This window comes from Monodon monoceros, unplaced genomic scaffold, assembly GCF_005190385.1.
Source record: "Monodon monoceros isolate NGI ecotype Baffin Bay Population unplaced genomic scaffold, NGI_Narwhal_1 Super_Scaffold_18, whole genome shotgun sequence".
NCBI classification, from domain to species: Eukaryota; Metazoa; Chordata; class Mammalia; order Artiodactyla; family Monodontidae; genus Monodon; species Monodon monoceros.
Window position 1 is genome coordinate 138,086,139 of NW_021703774.1, and position 17,723 is coordinate 138,103,861.

Genomic DNA, 17,723 nt, shown 5'->3' on the forward strand with positions numbered 1-17,723 from the left:
AACAGGCTCAGAGAAGTTAATTTTCTTAAATATGATAGTGGTGGATGTGGGATTTGAACCTCTGTTTATCTGGTTATAAAGTGTGTGCTCTTCCCCAACCTGACAGTTCCAGTTATCAACAGAGATTCAGCAACAATTTCTCTAGTAGCTTTTGAGCTGTGACCTAATTTTGTTTAATTGTTAAGCTGTTTAAATGGTATCTGGTTTTTCATAATGACTTTTTCTTAGCATTAGATTTCAGTTATTATGGCTTTTTCTTAGTGTTAGAATTCAGTTATTATAGCCTTATATTAATCCTCTTGACCACAGAGTAGAATCTGGAATGAGTTGATCTAAATGGTACTTCATTCAAAGGATGATTTGCTTGTTTGCTTGTTTGTACAGTTATATACACTTTGTATGTCATCCTTGCTTTATGTGGTTTATTTTTAAGAATTATACAGAATATTACTAAAATAATTAAGAGATAAAACCTAATAGTAGACTAATTATTAAGAAAGGAAGCTTAAGGCAATTACTGTTGTTAAGGTATTGCCAACTAGAGATTAATTCCTTATGTGTTAAAATATACTTTGAAATTGTTTCTTATGAATTTTTGTCTTATTATTATTATTATACACTTTCAGTATTTTGAGTCACTTGGGTTATTTCATTAGTTAAATATAGTAGCAAAGGATGCATTGTCAGTGTGGAGACTTAATAAACTTAGTTATTTCTATAATCTTTTCCATCTTTTTATAGGAAATGCTGAGACTCTCAAACATGAACCAAAAAGAAATAATATTGATACACATGCTAGATTGAGAGAATTCTGGATGCATTACTATTCTGCTCATTACATGACTTTAGTGGTTCAATCCAAAGGTAATATTGTCTACTATGGCCCTTAAAATTATTTGGAAGTAGTGCTTTCTTAGGATTTGTCTGTCGTATCAATGTTGCAGTTCACTGTTAATTTACAATACTTTAGTGCTTGATCCTAATATGAACTAAAGAAAATCAGAATTTGAAGAGGCAAAGCTCAGGGAAGCACAAAATCATCTGATTCTCAGGCAAATGTTTTTTCTTTTATAGACATAGGTCTTAACTCCAGGCTAGTCTATGAGTGTATTAATGTACTGATTGATCATGAATTGTTTTTTCTTTTTTAATAAACTTATTTATTTATTTATTTAATTTTGGCTGTGTTGGGCCTTCATTGCTGTGTGCAGGCTTTCTCTGGTTGCGGCGAGCGGGGGCGATTCTTCGTTGCAGTTTGTGGGCTTCTAATTGCGATGGCTTCTCTTTGTTGTGGAGCATGGTCTCTAGGTGCATGGGCTTCAGTAGTTGTGGCACACGGGCTCAGTAGTTGTGGCACATGGGCTTAGTTTGCTCCTCAGCATGTGGGATCTTCCCAGACCAGGGCTCGAACCCGTTTCCCCTGCATTGGCAGGCAGATTCTTAACCACTGCGCCACCGGGAATTCCCATGAATTGGCCTTTTAAGCCACATTTGGCTGCTGCCTCTGTTATCTCCGGTTTTGCATTTAATCTGTATTAATCATAAACTCTTAAAGGGCACAGTGTTTGTCTTTTCATCCTTACATAGGGTTCAGTAAAATGGCATGATTAATTGAAGTCTGTCATGGTGATGCTAGCAGAAGTGTCTTAAATGTAATAATACTGGTCAATACCTCTACTCTTTTCCTTCTTTTATCATTACTGAAAATAATGTTGTGTCAACTTTTCTCATTAAAGAAATCATAGTACCTTTCTTTTGTTTTCTTTATATTTTAATCTCCTTAGGCTGTTTTTCAAAGTCAGTCATTTGCTAAGCTGTTCATTTTGATATGTCAATACCTTATAGTTTGTATATTTCTTTTTGAAAAACTAATCCTCTCACCCTAATGTGATTCTCCTTTTTATAAAATTTTGCTCTCTCATTGTCAAAATTAAGATCAGAGCTGACTTGGCACTTGATTATAAAATATTTTTGTGTTTAGGATCAAAATTAGTCCACTAAAGTTAACTTGAACATAAAGTTACAGATATGGTATGGCATTCAAACTACAAATATGCTTCTAGATTCCTTTTACAGCATTTATTAAAAAAGGCAATTCTATGGTATGTAATATTAATTTGCAATTTTTAATTAATTTTTGTTTTCAAATCTGTCATGAACATGCATTTTTCTTCAACTAGGTATTGATTCTTTTTCATTCTCTTCCTCTGTGATAACAAATATGAGCATATTAACGCTTGTTGCAGATTTCTAAAATAAGCCCCACGTGTTTGATTAGAAAACCTTGTCCAGTCTAGAGTCAGTTGATTTCGGAGCTTCAGCATTTATTATATCATTTAAGAGTTAAATATCAGTATAAATAGTATAGAGTAAATTCAGAACTTGATTAGTCTAATTTGCATCTTGTATTTATATACTGGGGCATCTCTTTTGAGAATTAGTGAAAGTCATGTAGCTGGTGAAACTAACAAATACTATCCAGTGATGGTAACGAGTCACTGGGATAAAGCTAAAAGGTTTCCTTTTTCATTTAGATCTCCTGTTTTACTAGAAATTTCAGAAGAATTTCTTATGAAATATAAGAAAATAATCAAAAGAAGATAGAAATCATATCAGCCTAAGAAGACATATATTAAAACCACAGCAAGTGTAAATTAATGTAAAGTAAATGGAGTATAATAGTACTGATGAGCTGCTGAGAAGGGTAGTGTAGGTTAATTAAGAGAAACCTTCCTAGAGGAAGTAAGTTTTGGAATGGGGTAGGAGGATGATTGATGTATTTTTATCTCTTGGTCCTTCATCTAGCCTAATGATAAACAAAAACTTTTTTTTCTACTTGTGTGTTTTTTCTAACTTTGCCAGGGAGAAAGAATAAAGGAGTCTTAACAAAATTATATGTGTCTCAAGGTTTTCTTAAATATTATTTTTCCTATTACTGATTAAGGAGTGGCAAGTGATGCCCAAACTAAAGTATTCCTTTGTTTTATAGTTAAAGATCTGTGAGAAATATAATTGCATTTCTACCTTTAATAACAACACTGCCTTTCCCTGTCTCCTTCCTGCCCTCTCCACGAAGAAACACTGGATACTTTAGAAAAGTGGGTGACTGAAATCTTCTCTCAGATACCAAACAAGTAAGACATTTATTTTCATAAATCATACACCTATAGAGTTAAAGAGGCTAAAGTTAAAGAGTTAAAGATTCATATCTTCCCGTGTGAATCACAGAGGTTTTTGCTTTTAGTTTTTTTTTAAACAGGTGATTATATTAAGAACTAAAGTAGTTTAGCAAGATTGCACAGCCTTTGAGTGGGAAAACTAAGATAACCAAAGATCCCATAGTTTCTGTAGTTCAGAACTTATAAGCTTGTAAACTTATAGTAAGCAGTAACCCTGAAGAATTTGTGCCTCCTTTTACATTTATTCAGAGCTTTTCTGTTACTGTGTACAGTGCTTGAAATTATGATATGAAAGCAAATATTGTATTGAGAGGTAGCATATACATATATGTATCCCCTGTCTCAGAACAAATTAAGTTCTGAAGGTTTGTTTTTTAAAGTCAGTTGTTTGGAACTTGGAATGCTTTTTCCCCATAAACAAAATAATCTCGTAGTTGATGACTGACTTTACATATTGCCTGAAAAGTCTATTGCATATATTGTAGTTGAATCAAATTGCCTTTTATTAGAAATTGGATGTAGGGTTCTAGTTCAGAAAGCTACTATTTTTTTGTCCACCTCAAATTCATCAAAATAATACAAATATTTAAAAGATACTTTATTGTTACATTTTTTGTTGCAAAGAATACAGAAAATTTAATTCTCAAGCAAAGTGTCTCTTCCCACTCTTAGCAGTTTGCGTTTTAGTAAACTAAATGAAATCAGATTATTTTTTCTTGCATCAGGTGAGTAAGCTAGACTCTTTCCAGTTCTTCATTCCAAGACAATTTGTTTTAAATTTATGAAAGAAAAATTAGCTTTAAAAATGTTGGAATAATTTGTAATAGCAACAGATTGGTTATTATTATCTTGGCTTTATGTAAACTTTTGTTGATAATTAGCAATACTTTTAAGTATGCTAATTAAGATAATGAAAGCCATGCCAAAGTTATGAGGTTATTTAATTTGTTTTTGTTTGTTTGTTTTGATAAGAAATGAGTATTAGGTATGGAAATGTCAAATGGCAGATTGAAATGTGTTTCACTGTGAAACTTTACTAATAAAATCAGAGGTATATTGAATAGACGGATTCATTAGGTCTTGTCAATCAATTCCTAATAAGAATTTTAAATTAAAAAACGTTCTTTTACATATTATTCACTAAGAACTTTGGTTCCTTAATCAGACGGGTTAAAAAGTGTTCTAGGTAATTAATACTGATTCATACTGACCATATTTTAGAAGAAATATTAGTTACAATATATTCAACCAGGTGGGAAGCCTCTAGAAGGAAGAGTCCAAGTTTCTCAAATACTACAGTGCCTAATATTGTACTTTATATGTAAGAATCTCTCCATGTATATTTCTTGGATTAAAAAAAAATCTCTAGTGTAAGTTTTCTTTCTGAAATGGCTTTGTATTAAGAGGAGAACTGAAGTTGGATGAGACTGATAGAGACAGTAAATATTGGGAGGGGAGGTCCCTTCAATTCATTGTTTTCTGTCTCCTGTGAGTTTTAAAAGTATTTGAGTTACTGGGGCTGAGGTTAAGAATAGTTTGTGTAGTTCAGGATTTTGTGGCTTTGTTGCCATCTATTCGCTTATGCCTAGAATGCTTTTCAGCCAGGAGTATGTAGAATAGACTATAAAAACCTATCAGTTTAGGCATCCCTAAAGATACTGCTTATAAAGGCTTTTGCCAATTAAATTTTAATGTATTTGTTTTATTTTCAGTGGGTTACCCAAACCAAACTTTGGCCATTTAACGGATCCATTTGACACACCAGCATTTAACAAACTTTATAGAGGTTCGTGAACCAAAGGTTTAAAACTGTTTGAAATAACTTTAGCACATTCTCTAAAACTTAACTGAGGCTGCCAATTTTCTTTGAAAATGAGAATACAACAGAAAGTACAGCTGGATTGGAAAGGGAGTAGATAGTGGAAATCCAACTAGTGACAGATAGCAGGCCACTAACTAGTAGCAGTTTCATTGGTTTGGCACCTTAATGCTACTTGAGTCTGTTTCATGCTTTCTCCCTATTTTCTTCTTGTTCCCTTTTGTTCTTGGTTTTTTGTTTCTTTCCTATTTTGTTTTTATCTATATTCTGCTCTTTTTTGCCTTTAAAAGAGAAAAATAGAGGATGGGAAAACACTTTGGAAATAATTTCCTTTTATCTTCATTATAAAACCAATTTTTGTTAAATGAAGGCAGATTTAGTGTAAAAAAAAAAAATGGGTGGGGGGAGTTACCCTTAAATCTTACCATCCAGAGAAGTGGTTTTGGCAGATTTCCTTTTGAGTTTCTGTAGGTATATTTTCTTAATGTAGTTGAGATTATAAAGTATATACACTCTATCTCTTGCTTATTTCATTTAATATTATATTTGTAATAACTGCCCAATGAGCCATCGCATGGTTATGCTATAACTTACTTAACAGTTTGCCCATAGTGAATATTGCAGAAACATTCCTAATTCACCATTTCTCTTTCTTTGCTCTTTTTATCATGGCAGATTTTTTTCTTTCTCCTAATTGCCTAGTTATTCCCTTCTTCTCCTTCACCCCATTGCCAGTCTCTTTCCTCTTCCCTTTCTCTGACCAATGACTTTTGTCACACTCTTTATCTGCTGCTGGCTCCATTTTATCTAAGCTGACTCTTCCCAGAGACAACTTATTTTTGGTTGTATTCTTCCTGGCTGTAGATTTTCTCTTCAAAGAATCATAGAAGAATGGGAAGCACTGGGAAGAATCTTAGAGTTACTTCAGCCTACCCCACTCGTCATACCATAACAGATTCAGAATGAGTTAAATGCAAGTGATTTTCTCAAGGTTGTATAAACACAGATAGCAAGACAGTAGTAGGGCTGGATTTCAGCCATGGGTCTCCTGACTCCTAGTCCTGTACCTGTTCTTGCAAGAAGGGATCCATCTTTAGGGGCTTGCCTATTTTCATAGTTCTTTTATCCATGCCTTCTCTATCTGTGAAACCAAATTGAAAAGAAATTTACAAAAATTGCATTATTCAAATCGGAAAATTGGCAACTTGAAATAATAATTGCATTATATTTAACTTTCCCATGCTTATTGGAGGATGAAATATATTGAATTTAAAAAAATTTCATGTAACATAGTATATATAAGTTATAGAGAAACACTTATATCTGTTCTTCTGAAAAATATTTTTGTTCAGTTGTTCCAATCAGAAAAATTCATGCTCTGACCATCACATGGGCACTTCCCCCTCAACAGCAACATTACAGGTAAGAGTTCAAAGGCAAATTTACTCCACTAGATACTGAGTGAAAATCATATTTTAAAAGCATACTAAATGGTTTAAATTTGGGCATTCCGGATTTATAAACACAGGTAACATGGTAAACTAGGACCTCACTACTCCTGGATTGTTCAAGCCTTTGCTATATATTTTAATGTCTTCTTGGGTATAAAAGCTAGAGTTTTCTTATAATTAGTTGCCTTTCCTGAGTCTTTGAAGTTAAGTGTCTTAGTGTGAATGCTAACTTTTGTAATTATTTTCTTTAGCACTTTGAGTACAAATATATGTTAGCTTATGATTTATTTGTCAGTGGTGGCCATTTAGTTTGATCTTGTCAAAAGTAAAGTTAAATAATTTTGAGCCTGAAACACAACTACAGCATAAATCTCAAGGACCTACTTGAGTTGGGAATGAGTTAGGTCAGATTTTTAGAAATTAGGAAAACACTTCAATTTATTTATATAATTATTTTACATGAGCAATATACATGGGCTAAGAAGTTCCTTAAAGATAAGGATCAGTCAATGGCTACAAATGCTTTTCTCATTGGAAATAAATGCTAATGAACTGATAAAAATTTAACTTAAGTTTCTAAAACTAACCAACAAAACAAACCCAAGAAGAGACACATACAAGCAGAAGGAAAGAAAAGTAATGTGTATTGCTTTAAGCTCAGTAAAAAATGCTTTTAACAATCAAGTCCCATGAAGTTAACAATAACAGTATGCCTCCAGTGAGAAAGCAGAGAACGTGTGTATTGTCTACTTACTTTTTTTTAGTGCAAGGATAATATAGGAAAAAGTAATGTCCATTGGTTGTATAGTTATGTTAGAGTATCCCAAAAAGTGTTAAAATGATTACATGCATATTTAAAAGTTTATTCCATTTGTTTTAAATTTATATTATAAGAGTAATATGCTTGTAAAATGTTGAGGACAAAAGAGTATTAAGTAAAAGGTAAAGCTCTGCTTCTCCTCTGTCCTCAAAGATATGCCCAACATTAATAGTTCCATATATATCCTTCAGACATTAAAATAATGAATATAAAACATATCTTTTTTAATGGAAATAGAATTATACTATGTATACCATTTTTCCCATTTTTTGCATTTCTTGTTAATTAACAAAGCCTTGTTTATCTTCTGCCTGATTACTAAGGTAATTCATTGTAGAAATCTTGAAAACTACTGAAAAGTAGAAAAAAGTCATCCATGATTCTGTTTTCCAAAGACTGTTACCATTTCTGTATGTTTTGATCCAGTTATTATTATTTTTTTAATGAACTGTATATTTGTTTTAACCTGATGTTTATCCCAAATATGTGAACTCCCACTAAATTAGCTTTTGGGGGAATGATTTTATTTTTTTACAAAGAAGCAAGTGTTTCTCCCTCCAGAGTTACCAAATACAGTACAATTAGATTTGGTCACATGCAAATGTTATGTATTCAGCTGGGTTCATTCTTTAACTGATTTGCTCCTCTATGTCAGTTTTAGGATAGATGAAATCTAAAATATGTCATTCATATTTTGTGGTTTTTTTCAAATTCATATTTTAAACAGTGACTTTTAAGAGTTTACTGAGTATAATTCTGTAAACTAAGTTTAAAATTTAAGAATGTTTAGATTTCCTAGCTTGATTTTTCTGTATATTTTTGGTAGGAATATATTCCCAAAATTATAGTAGAAGCCAGTGGGAAAAGATGATGTGAATAACACATAAACAACTACTCAGACTATTGATGTATATTATTATATAAGATATTTTTTACACCTGTTATTGCATTTTCCTGAAAAGCCTATGAGTAAGTAGTTAGGCAACTAGAGAGAAAAAGAAAATAGAGTGAGATTAAGTCTTTTGCTCAAGATCATGCACGTACTTACAGGAATAACTAAAACTACAAGCTAGATTTTCTGACCCATAAAGCAACACATTTCAGTTTACCACAGAGCCTGATGCAATGCCGAAAGCTTTTAAGGATACAGAATGATTCATATCTGCATCAGATTCTAAAATGATAAAGAATCTATATTATTTCTATTTTGGGTGAAAAAATAAAGATTTTACCATGAAAAGAAGTAAGATTGGTATCCAAAAGAAAAAGTAGTATCCAAAAGAATTCTTAAATTTTGGAATATTTGTACTTATTCAGTGATTTCAGATGAAAAGTTAAATTTCACCATGTTTTCTATTTTTATCTTGCTGCTGTCAAATTAATTATAGTTTCATATTTAGTAGAATTTATGTGAAAATAAGTTTGTAATCACATTCTCAAATATCAATCTCAGAAGTAAGATTTTCTAAAGTAAAATTAAGGTATTTATACCTTAATTTTTAAAAATTTCTGACCTTAACTTTTTTTTTAAAGGGTGAAGCCGCTTCATTATATCTCTTGGCTGGTTGGACATGAAGGCAAAGGCAGCATTCTTTCTTACCTTAGAAAAAAGCAAGTATTTAATTAATAAGTATTTTCAGTGTAGCAATCTCTGAAAAATAATGGACAAGTGTTATATAACCCATTCTTTTCTTTTTTTGCTTTGTCTGCCAGGAAGCGTAGATTCAAATCTAATAATTAAAGTCTCTTCATAACCTAGATTATTGTAATGGCCATATCATATTTGTATATTTCCTTGGAAGCTACCTTTTAGCCCATGTTGGAAGTATTATAGTTGTACACAAAATTTTTAAATTCATAAATAGAGTCCAGAATTACATGATAGTTTAGCTCTAATCAAGAATTTGGATTTGAATAATAATGAAGTCAATTATTTAAATGATGTGGATCTCCAGGCTTTCCCAACCCAGAAGGTAGACTTTAATGAAAACTTCACTGGGCAGATAAATCATATAAATATGGGAGACTGTGAACAGTATATGCAGCCATGTTAGCAGTATGTTAGCCATGTTTCCTAAAGCATTTAAGCACTTGTTTAAGTTGCCTAGCCAAATAATAGAAATACAGCTTTAGAATCAGGACCAAAACACATTAAAGTAATTCCTTGCTTGACTTTTCTATACACTATTCAAGAATGGAAGGTAGATGAGAAATTTAAATAAGACTTTAAAATATTGATGTGTACTAGATTATTAAAAGAAAGCTGAGAGGGCAGGCTTATTAGAAAAATAATGAATGACGTTAAGTACATATATGCCTTACACAATAAATGTAATATGATTTGAGATTTGCATAACCTTTTTACCTTACTGAACTTTATTAGAATTTCAAGTTTTTCATTCTGGCCTCCTCTCTCCTTATTTTAGACTTTCAGGATTATTCTAGTCAGGAAAAGATACAATCTTATTGCTTCTTTTTTAGATAACCTGTGCAGGTTAGCTGATGGTCTCAAAGAGCCCACTTAACATTCTAAGTAGGGAAGTATCTGAAGTGTTTTTTAAGGCTTCTCTTGGGAGACGGCTCAAAAAGGGATGCGAGAAATGCCTCCCAGGGGAATTCCCTGGCGGTCCCAGTGGTTGGGACTCCGCACTTTCACTGCTGAGGACCTGGGTTGAATCCCTTGTCAGGGAACTAAGATCCTGCAAGCCTAGCAGTGCGGCTAAAAAAAAGAAAAAGAGAAATGCTTCCCAGCAAGCGTACTTTTAATATATTGTGAAGTATGAAGTATGAAGAACATACTTCACAATATATTAAAAGTATGCTTTGACAAAAAATTACTTTGTTCTCTTCGACAAAAAATTACTGTGGCTTCATGAAACTGATAATGTTTTACTATGTTGTAATATTAGTGTTCCCATTAAAGAAGTAAATACGGCTGTTATTTCCTTCTGATCATTCCTGTATGCAGTACAATTCCTTGGGAGGCTTTGTACTTTAAAAAAAATTGTTCTTTTAAACTTACTGTTGGAAAGCATGTTTGCTTCAAAGCCTGGGCTTCCCAAATTTTACATAGAAAGCCTACCTATTTTGTTAATTTGAAGTATTTGTAGACTATCAATCCCAAGATATTGACTGGATTAATTTTTTCTCCTAACTGTAGGTGCTGGGCTCTTGCACTATTTGGTGGAAATGGTGAGACAGGATTTGAGCAAAATTCTACTTACTCAGTGTTCAGCATTTCTATTACATTGACTGATGAAGGTTATGAACATTTCTATGAGGTAAGTAATAAAAATGGAGGGTTTTTAAAATTATATAGATATCACTTTATGCAAAAGTATAATTAGATGTTTCATTTTTAGGTTGCTCATACTGTCTTCCAGTATTTAAAAATGCTGCAGAAGCTAGGCCCAGAAAAAAGGTAATATATACTTATAAGAGTCAATCCTAATATGTTTTAGCCTTCAGGCTACCAACAGATATGCGTTAGTCCTGCTTGGTGGTTTTCCAGGCATTTCTTGCTTAATTTCCTTTACTTGTTCCATATCCTTATTCCGCTACATGTGAACGTATGTTAAAGATTTAGGTTTACGTGGACAGTCTGTTTATTTTTATACTTCTCTTTTCTTGATGACGATTCTAATGAGAAATTTAAATATGTCTTCTAATTATAATTTTCTTCTTTCACAGAATTTTTGAAGAGATTCAGAAAATTGAGGATAATGAATTTCATTACCAAGAACAGGTACTGGAAGTCAAATTCTTTTTGAATGTTATCTGTGACCAAGTTGAAACTGGTGTGGACATTGTTCCTCTTTTTGGAAGTGTCACTGGAGTTTTAATTCTGCCACTCTCTGTCATGTGAGTCTCAAGATGGCCTTGAGGTTTCTGAAAATTCACTCTTGTGTTTTTGAGTATTTATATTGAGTAACAGTGAGAGAATTAGGCAGATTGACACAGATCATGTTGTGTGACAATCATTCATCTATGTAGTCATTTCATATGTCTGTCCCTTTAATCCCTTTGATAAACATTCATGGAGAGCTTGATATTTTGGGAATTCAAATATTGTGAAGACATTCTACAAGGTAATATGAAGTAATTACCATATATAATGTTAGAAATAGTGTGCTTTGTACTTTCAGGGTAAGGAAAGCATTTACCTTGACTGGAATAGGACAGGGAAGCCTTCATGGATGTAGTAAATTTGAATTGAGTTCAGTATTAAAAAATGGATAAGGTTTAGATATTCTAAGCAATAGGAAGCACATAAGTAAGGAACTCTGGGGTATTATGAAAAAGTGAATGATCCTACATGTCTGTGGCATAGGGTATATGAAAGCAAAGTTGAAAGGTAAGGAGTTTAGAGCAGGGTTTTTAAAAAACCCTTTTTGTGCCTTGGATCCCTTTGGAAATCTGTTGAATCCTATGGACCCCTCCCCAGAATATTATTTCACCTCTTCATCTTTTTAAACTCTCAGAAAAATCGCCCTAGTAGTACAATGATCACTGGTATATCCCTCACCTAGATTTACCAGTTCTTAATATTTTGCCATATTTTCTTTCTCTCTCACGCCTCTTCTTGTGTGTGTGTATTTTTTTAAGATTTAATTACAGATATCATGATACTTCACCTCTCAATGTTTTTTAACATGTATCTGCTACAAACAAATGTATTCTCTTGCATAACCTCACTAAAATTGTTGTGCTCAGGAAATTTAACATTAAAACAATACTGTTAAATATTTATTATGCAACCCATAGAATAGTGGGTTTTTTGTTTTGTTTTTGTATTTTGTTTTTATTGAAGTATAGTTGATTTACAATATTGTGTTAGTTTCAGGTATACAGCAAAGTGATTCAGTGATACATATGTATATATGTATATATTTTCAGATTATTTTCCAGTATAGGTTATTACAAGATATTGAATATAGTTCCCTGTGCTGTATAGTAAATCCTTGCTGCTTATCTATTTTATGTATAGTAATTTGTATCTGTTAATCCCATACTCTTAATTTATCCCTCCCCCCATCCCTTTCTCTTTGGTAACTATAAATTTGTTTTCTATGTCTGAGGCTGTTTCTGTTTTGTGTATAAATTTCATTTGTATTATTTTTTAGATTACACATATAAATGATATCATAATATTTGTCTTTCTCTATCTGACTTGCTTAGTATGATACTCTCTAGGTCCATCCATGTTGCTGCAAATGGCAATATTTTATTCTTTTCTTTATGGCTGAGTAATGCTCCACTCTGTGTGTGTGTGTGTGTGTGTGTGTGTGTGTGTGTGTGTGTGTATCATATTTTCTTAAATCACTCATCTGTTAATGGGCACTTGGGTTGCTCCCATGTCTTGGCTATTGTAAATAGTGCTACTATGAACATTGGGGTGCATGTATCTTTTTAAATCAGAGTTTTCATCTTTTCAGATATATGCCAAGGAGTGGGATTGCTGGATCATATGGTAGCTCTATTTTTAGTTTTTTTTAAGGAAGCTCCATACTGTTTCTGTAATGGCTGCACCAATGTACATTCCCAGCAACAGAGTAGGAGGGTTCCCTTTCATAGAATAGTGTTTTTAAATGCATAAGATAAAATCCAGTAGGTTACAAAGGAATACTGAAATAAAGACTCAAAATAGTAAAAATTAGTAATATGGGTCTCTGTATCGATATATTAAATAACAAAGTCTAATGGTAGATCTAATAATTATTACAATTTTAAGTAGCAATGAATGTGCTATTTCTTTCTTCTTAATAGTCATACATTTTATACACATCAGTGTATACATGTCAATCCCAATCTCCCAATTCATCACCCCCCCCAACCCCCCCACCCCTGCCGCTTTCCCCCCTTGGTGTCCATACGTTTGTTCTCTACTTCTGTGTCTCAATTTCTGCTCTGCAAACCGGTTCATCTGTACCATTTTCTAGTTTCCACATATATGCGTTAATATATGATATTTGTTTTTCTCTTTCTGACTTACTTCACTCTGTATGACAGTCTCTAGATGCATCCACATCTCTACAAATGACCCAATTTCGTTCCTTTTTATGGCTGAGTAATATTCCATTGTATATATGTACCACATCTTCTTTATCCATTCGTCTGTTGATGGGCATTTAGGTTGCTTCTATGACCTGGCTATTGTAAATAGAGCTGCAATGAACATTGTGGTACATGACTCTTTTTGAATTATGGTTTTCTCTGGGTATATGCCCAGTAGTGGGATTGCTGGGTCATATGGTAATTCTACTTTTAGTTTAGTAGTTCTCCATAGTGGCTGTATCAACTTAAATTCCCACCAACAGAGCAAGAGGGTTCCCTTTTCTCCACACCCTCTCCAGCATTTGTTGTTTGTAGATTTTCTGATGATACCCATTCTAACCGGTGTGAAGTGATACCTCATTGTAGTCGTGATTTGCATTTCTCTAACAGTTAGGGATGTTGAGCAGCTTTTCATGTGCCTCTTGGCCATCTGTATGTCTTCTTTGGAGAAATGTCTATTTAGGTCTTCTGCCCATTTTTGGAGTGGGTTGTTTGTCGTTTTTCCCTTGCTGTTTTCAATAATTTTTCTTTGTCTTTAATTTTTGCCAATTTGATTATTATGTCGCTTGGCGCGTTTCTCCTTGGGTTTATCCTGTATGGGACTCTCTGCACTTCCTGGACTTGGATGGCTATTTCCTTTCCCATGTTAGGGAAATTTTCGACTCTAATCTCTTCAAATATTTTCTCGGGTCCTTTCTCTCTCTCTCTTCCTTCTGGGACCCCTATAACGTGCATGTTGTTGCGTTTAATGTTGTCCCAGAGGTCTCTTAGGCTGTCTTCATTTCTTTTCATTCTTTTTTCTTTATTCTGTTCTGCAGCAGTGAATTCCACCATTCTGTCTTCCAGGTCACTTATCTGTTCTTCTGCCTCAGTTATTCTGCTATTGATTCCTTCTAGTGTATTTTTCATTTCAGTTATTGTATGGTTCATCTCTGTTTGTTTGTTCTTTAATTCTTCTAGATCTTTGTTGAACATTTCTTGCACATTCTTGATCTTTGCCTCCATTCTTTTTCTGAGGTCCTGGATCATCTTCACTATCATTATTCTGAACTCTCTTTCTGGAAGGTTGCCTATCTCCGTTTCATTTAGTTGTTTTTCTGGGGTTTCATCTTGTTCCTTCATCTGGTACATAGCCCTCTGCCTTTTCATCTTGTCTGTGTTTCTGTGAATGTGGTTTTTGTTCCACAGGCTGCAGGATTGTAGTTCTTCTTGCTTCTGCTGTCTGCCCTCTGGTGTATTAGGCTATCTAAGAGGCTTGTGGAAGTTTCCTGATGGGAGGGACTGATGGTGGGTAGAGCTGGCTGTTGCTCTGGTGGGCAGAGCTCAGTAAAACTTTAATCCACTTGTCTGCTGATGGGTCGGCCTGGGTTCCCTCCCTTTTGGTTGTTTGGCCTGAGGCGACCCAACACTGGAGCCTAGCCAGGCTCTTTGGTGGAGCTAATGGCAGACTCTGGGAGGGCTCACGCCAAGGAGTACTTCCCAGAACTTCTGCTGCCAGTGTCCTTGTCCTCACAGTGAGGCACAGCCACCCCCCACCTCTGCAGGAGACCCACCAACAGGGTAGCATGTAGGTCTGGTTCAGTCTCCTGTGGGGTCACTGCTCCTTCCCCTGGGTCCCAATGCACACACTACTTTGTGTGTGCCCTCCAAGAGTAGAGTTTCTGTTTCCCCCAGTCCTGTCAAAGTCTTGCAATCAAATCCCGCTAGCCTTCAAAGTCTGATTCTCTAGGAATTCCTCCTCCTGTTGCCAGACCCCCAGGTTGGCAAGCCTGACGTGGGGCTCAGAACCTTCACTCCAGTGGGTGGACTTCTGTGGTATAAGTGTTCTCCCGTTTGTGAGTCACCCACCCAGCAGTTATGGGATTTGATTTTATTGTGACTGTGCCCCTCCTACCATCTCATTGCGGCTTCTCCTTTGTCTTTGGATGTGGGGTATCTTATTTGGTGAGTTCCAGTGTCTTCCTGTCGATAGTTGTTCAGCAGTTAGCTGTGATTCTGGTGTTCTTGAAAGAGGGAGGGAGAGCATGTCCTTCTACTCCGCCATCTTCTGAGTGTGCTATTTTGAGATATCTGCAACAGCTATATTGTGATTTCTATTGGTTATAGTCATAGATGCTGATAATACTGCTGTGGTTTGTTGCCTGTATATTTATAAATTAATAAAAATGCTAAGTTAGAGTTTAGTGAAAATAAATATGTAATTTCTTCCCAATCAAACTCATGCTTCCCGCCCTCCCTGAATTTGTCCACTGATATCTTGTGGGAGGTATCTGTAGGCCCTTAATTAAGAGCCCCCAATTTAGCACCAGTTCATAGAGCATCGTGAAATCTGCCTTTTTGGATCATCACCAGGGAAAAATATCTACTATAATTTGAGAAGACTTAAGTACATGAGGACAAGGTCACAAAAACTATAAGCTTCCAGTTGCTATTGATTCCTATACAGTCTGCTGTATATGTTTGAAGTCATTTGAAATTGAAATCTTGTTCTATGAAAACAGAGAGCTACTGTGTTTTATATTGGCCATTTGAGGGTCCTATAGACACTTCTCTTCTATAAATTGATTGATATGCATAGAACCCCCAAGTCCTGCCATCAACTTTAGCAGTACTGATTTTTTTCAGTGTTCTTATCAACTGTTGTGGCAACATGTGGGCAGAACTGTGGCAGGGAAAGAGTAGGAGTAAGAATTGTGGACTACAGCCATAACTAATACCCTTATTCCTTTTTGGGGGATTGGCTTTTTCGCATTAGCTGAGTTAGATTTTCTTTCTGCCCTTCTAGTTTCTTCTTAGCAAGACATTTCAAGATACCATTTTTTATAGCTCGCCATTTTGTAGCTCATTTTTTTCTTTTTTACCTTTAGCACAGTATTCATGAATGCTTGTCTTGATTTTAAAACATGAGCCCAAAACATTTCAGACTAAAACCTAATCAGTACAAAGAACAAATCAGAAAGGTTCATATCTTTGTTTGAACTGCTAAATTTTAACTCAAGTAGCTCAGCTTATTTCAGCTTTTATATATTTCTGTTTTATTAACAAAGTTGACATATCTCCTCTTCAGATATTTTTCTTGTCTTCATCAGTAAAGGCAAATAGGAATGCTCTTTCAGACTATTCAAGCCAGTCTTTTTTAATTTAAAAAAAATTTTAAAGTAATTTTTATTTCACATGGGAACTTGGACTCAATATACCTTATAAATCAGCTACTTGAACTAGAGAAAAGCTGTTTAAGTGTCTTTCTATACGCAGAGAAACAGGAATAATGTAATAATAATGGAAGGCAGTGAGAGTTGCAGTAAGCAAAAAAATTAGAAGATAGATAATAACAAGTGTTGGAGATGTAGAGAAATTGGAACTCTCATACATTGTGGGTGGGAGTGTAAAATGGTACAGCTGCTTTGGAAAACAGTTTGACAGTTCCTTAAAAAGTTAAGCATAGAGATACCATATAAGCCTGCAGTTCCACCTCTAGGTATACACCCAAGAGAATTGAAAACCTATGTCCACACAAATACTTGTACACTGGTGTTCACAGCAGCATTATTCATTATAGCCAAAAAGGGGAAACAATCCAAATGTCCTTCAATGAGTGAATGGTTAAACAAAATGTAGAATTTGCATACTGTGGAATATTATTCAGCATAAAAAGTAATGAAGTACTGATTCATTCTACAACATGGATGAACCTTGAAAATATGCTAAGTGAAAGAAGCAAGACACAACAGGTCACATATTATATGATTCCATTTATCTGGATATGAAATATCCAGAATAGGTAAATCTATAGAGCCAGAGCACAGATTGATGGTTGTTGTCAGTGGCTGGGAGGTGTGGGTAACAGGGAGCAACTGCTTACTGGGCATGGAAGTTTCCTTTTGGGCTGATGAAAATATTCTGGAACTAGATAGAGGTGATGCTTGTACAACTTTATAAATATACTGAAAACCACTGAGTTATATACTTTATTATACATTTTATTTTATTTTTAATTGTATACTTTAAAAGTGTGGATTTTATGGTATGTGAATTATATCTTAAAAAAAAATTAAAGGATAGCATTTAAGTGTTTTTTTTTTTTTTCTCCTAGTACTTTGTCCATTGCCTTGGCACTAAAGATCTACTTTTAGCCAGGGTCCTGTTTTCTCATAGGAAATATTTTGAATCACTCAATTTTGTAGCAAGCTGAATAGAACAGTTAACTTACAAAAATAAGTGGCTGGTGAAAATAACTGGTTAAAAAATTTAGAACAGAGTAGAGGGAGTCATTTTAAATAATAATAGCACTTGAAAGAGTGGGAGATAAGTGAAATAGGCAAGGAAGATTAAGAGGTACAAACTTCCAGCTGTAAAATAAATGTCATGGGGATGTAATGTATAGCATAGGGAATATAGTC

General features: G+C 34.2%; 1 protein-coding gene across 6 annotated transcripts in view; it reads left to right on the top strand.

Moving 5' to 3' along the window:
* The window catches only part of NRDC (nardilysin convertase), a 100,536-nt gene that overhangs the window by 60,557 nt on the left and 22,256 nt on the right, over nucleotides 1-17,723 (top strand). For all 6 annotated transcript variants that reach the window (XM_029229109.1, XM_029229108.1, XM_029229103.1 and 3 more), the window contains 8 exons: nucleotides 742-864; nucleotides 3,077-3,134; nucleotides 4,892-4,965; nucleotides 6,351-6,420; nucleotides 8,803-8,880; nucleotides 10,430-10,550; nucleotides 10,632-10,690; nucleotides 10,960-11,014. In XM_029229109.1, the coding sequence (XP_029084942.1) occupies nucleotides 742-864; nucleotides 3,077-3,134; nucleotides 4,892-4,965; nucleotides 6,351-6,420; nucleotides 8,803-8,880; nucleotides 10,430-10,550; nucleotides 10,632-10,690; nucleotides 10,960-11,014 (638 nt within the window). The remainder of the gene's footprint in view (nucleotides 1-741; nucleotides 865-3,076; nucleotides 3,135-4,891; nucleotides 4,966-6,350; nucleotides 6,421-8,802; nucleotides 8,881-10,429; nucleotides 10,551-10,631; nucleotides 10,691-10,959; nucleotides 11,015-17,723) is intronic.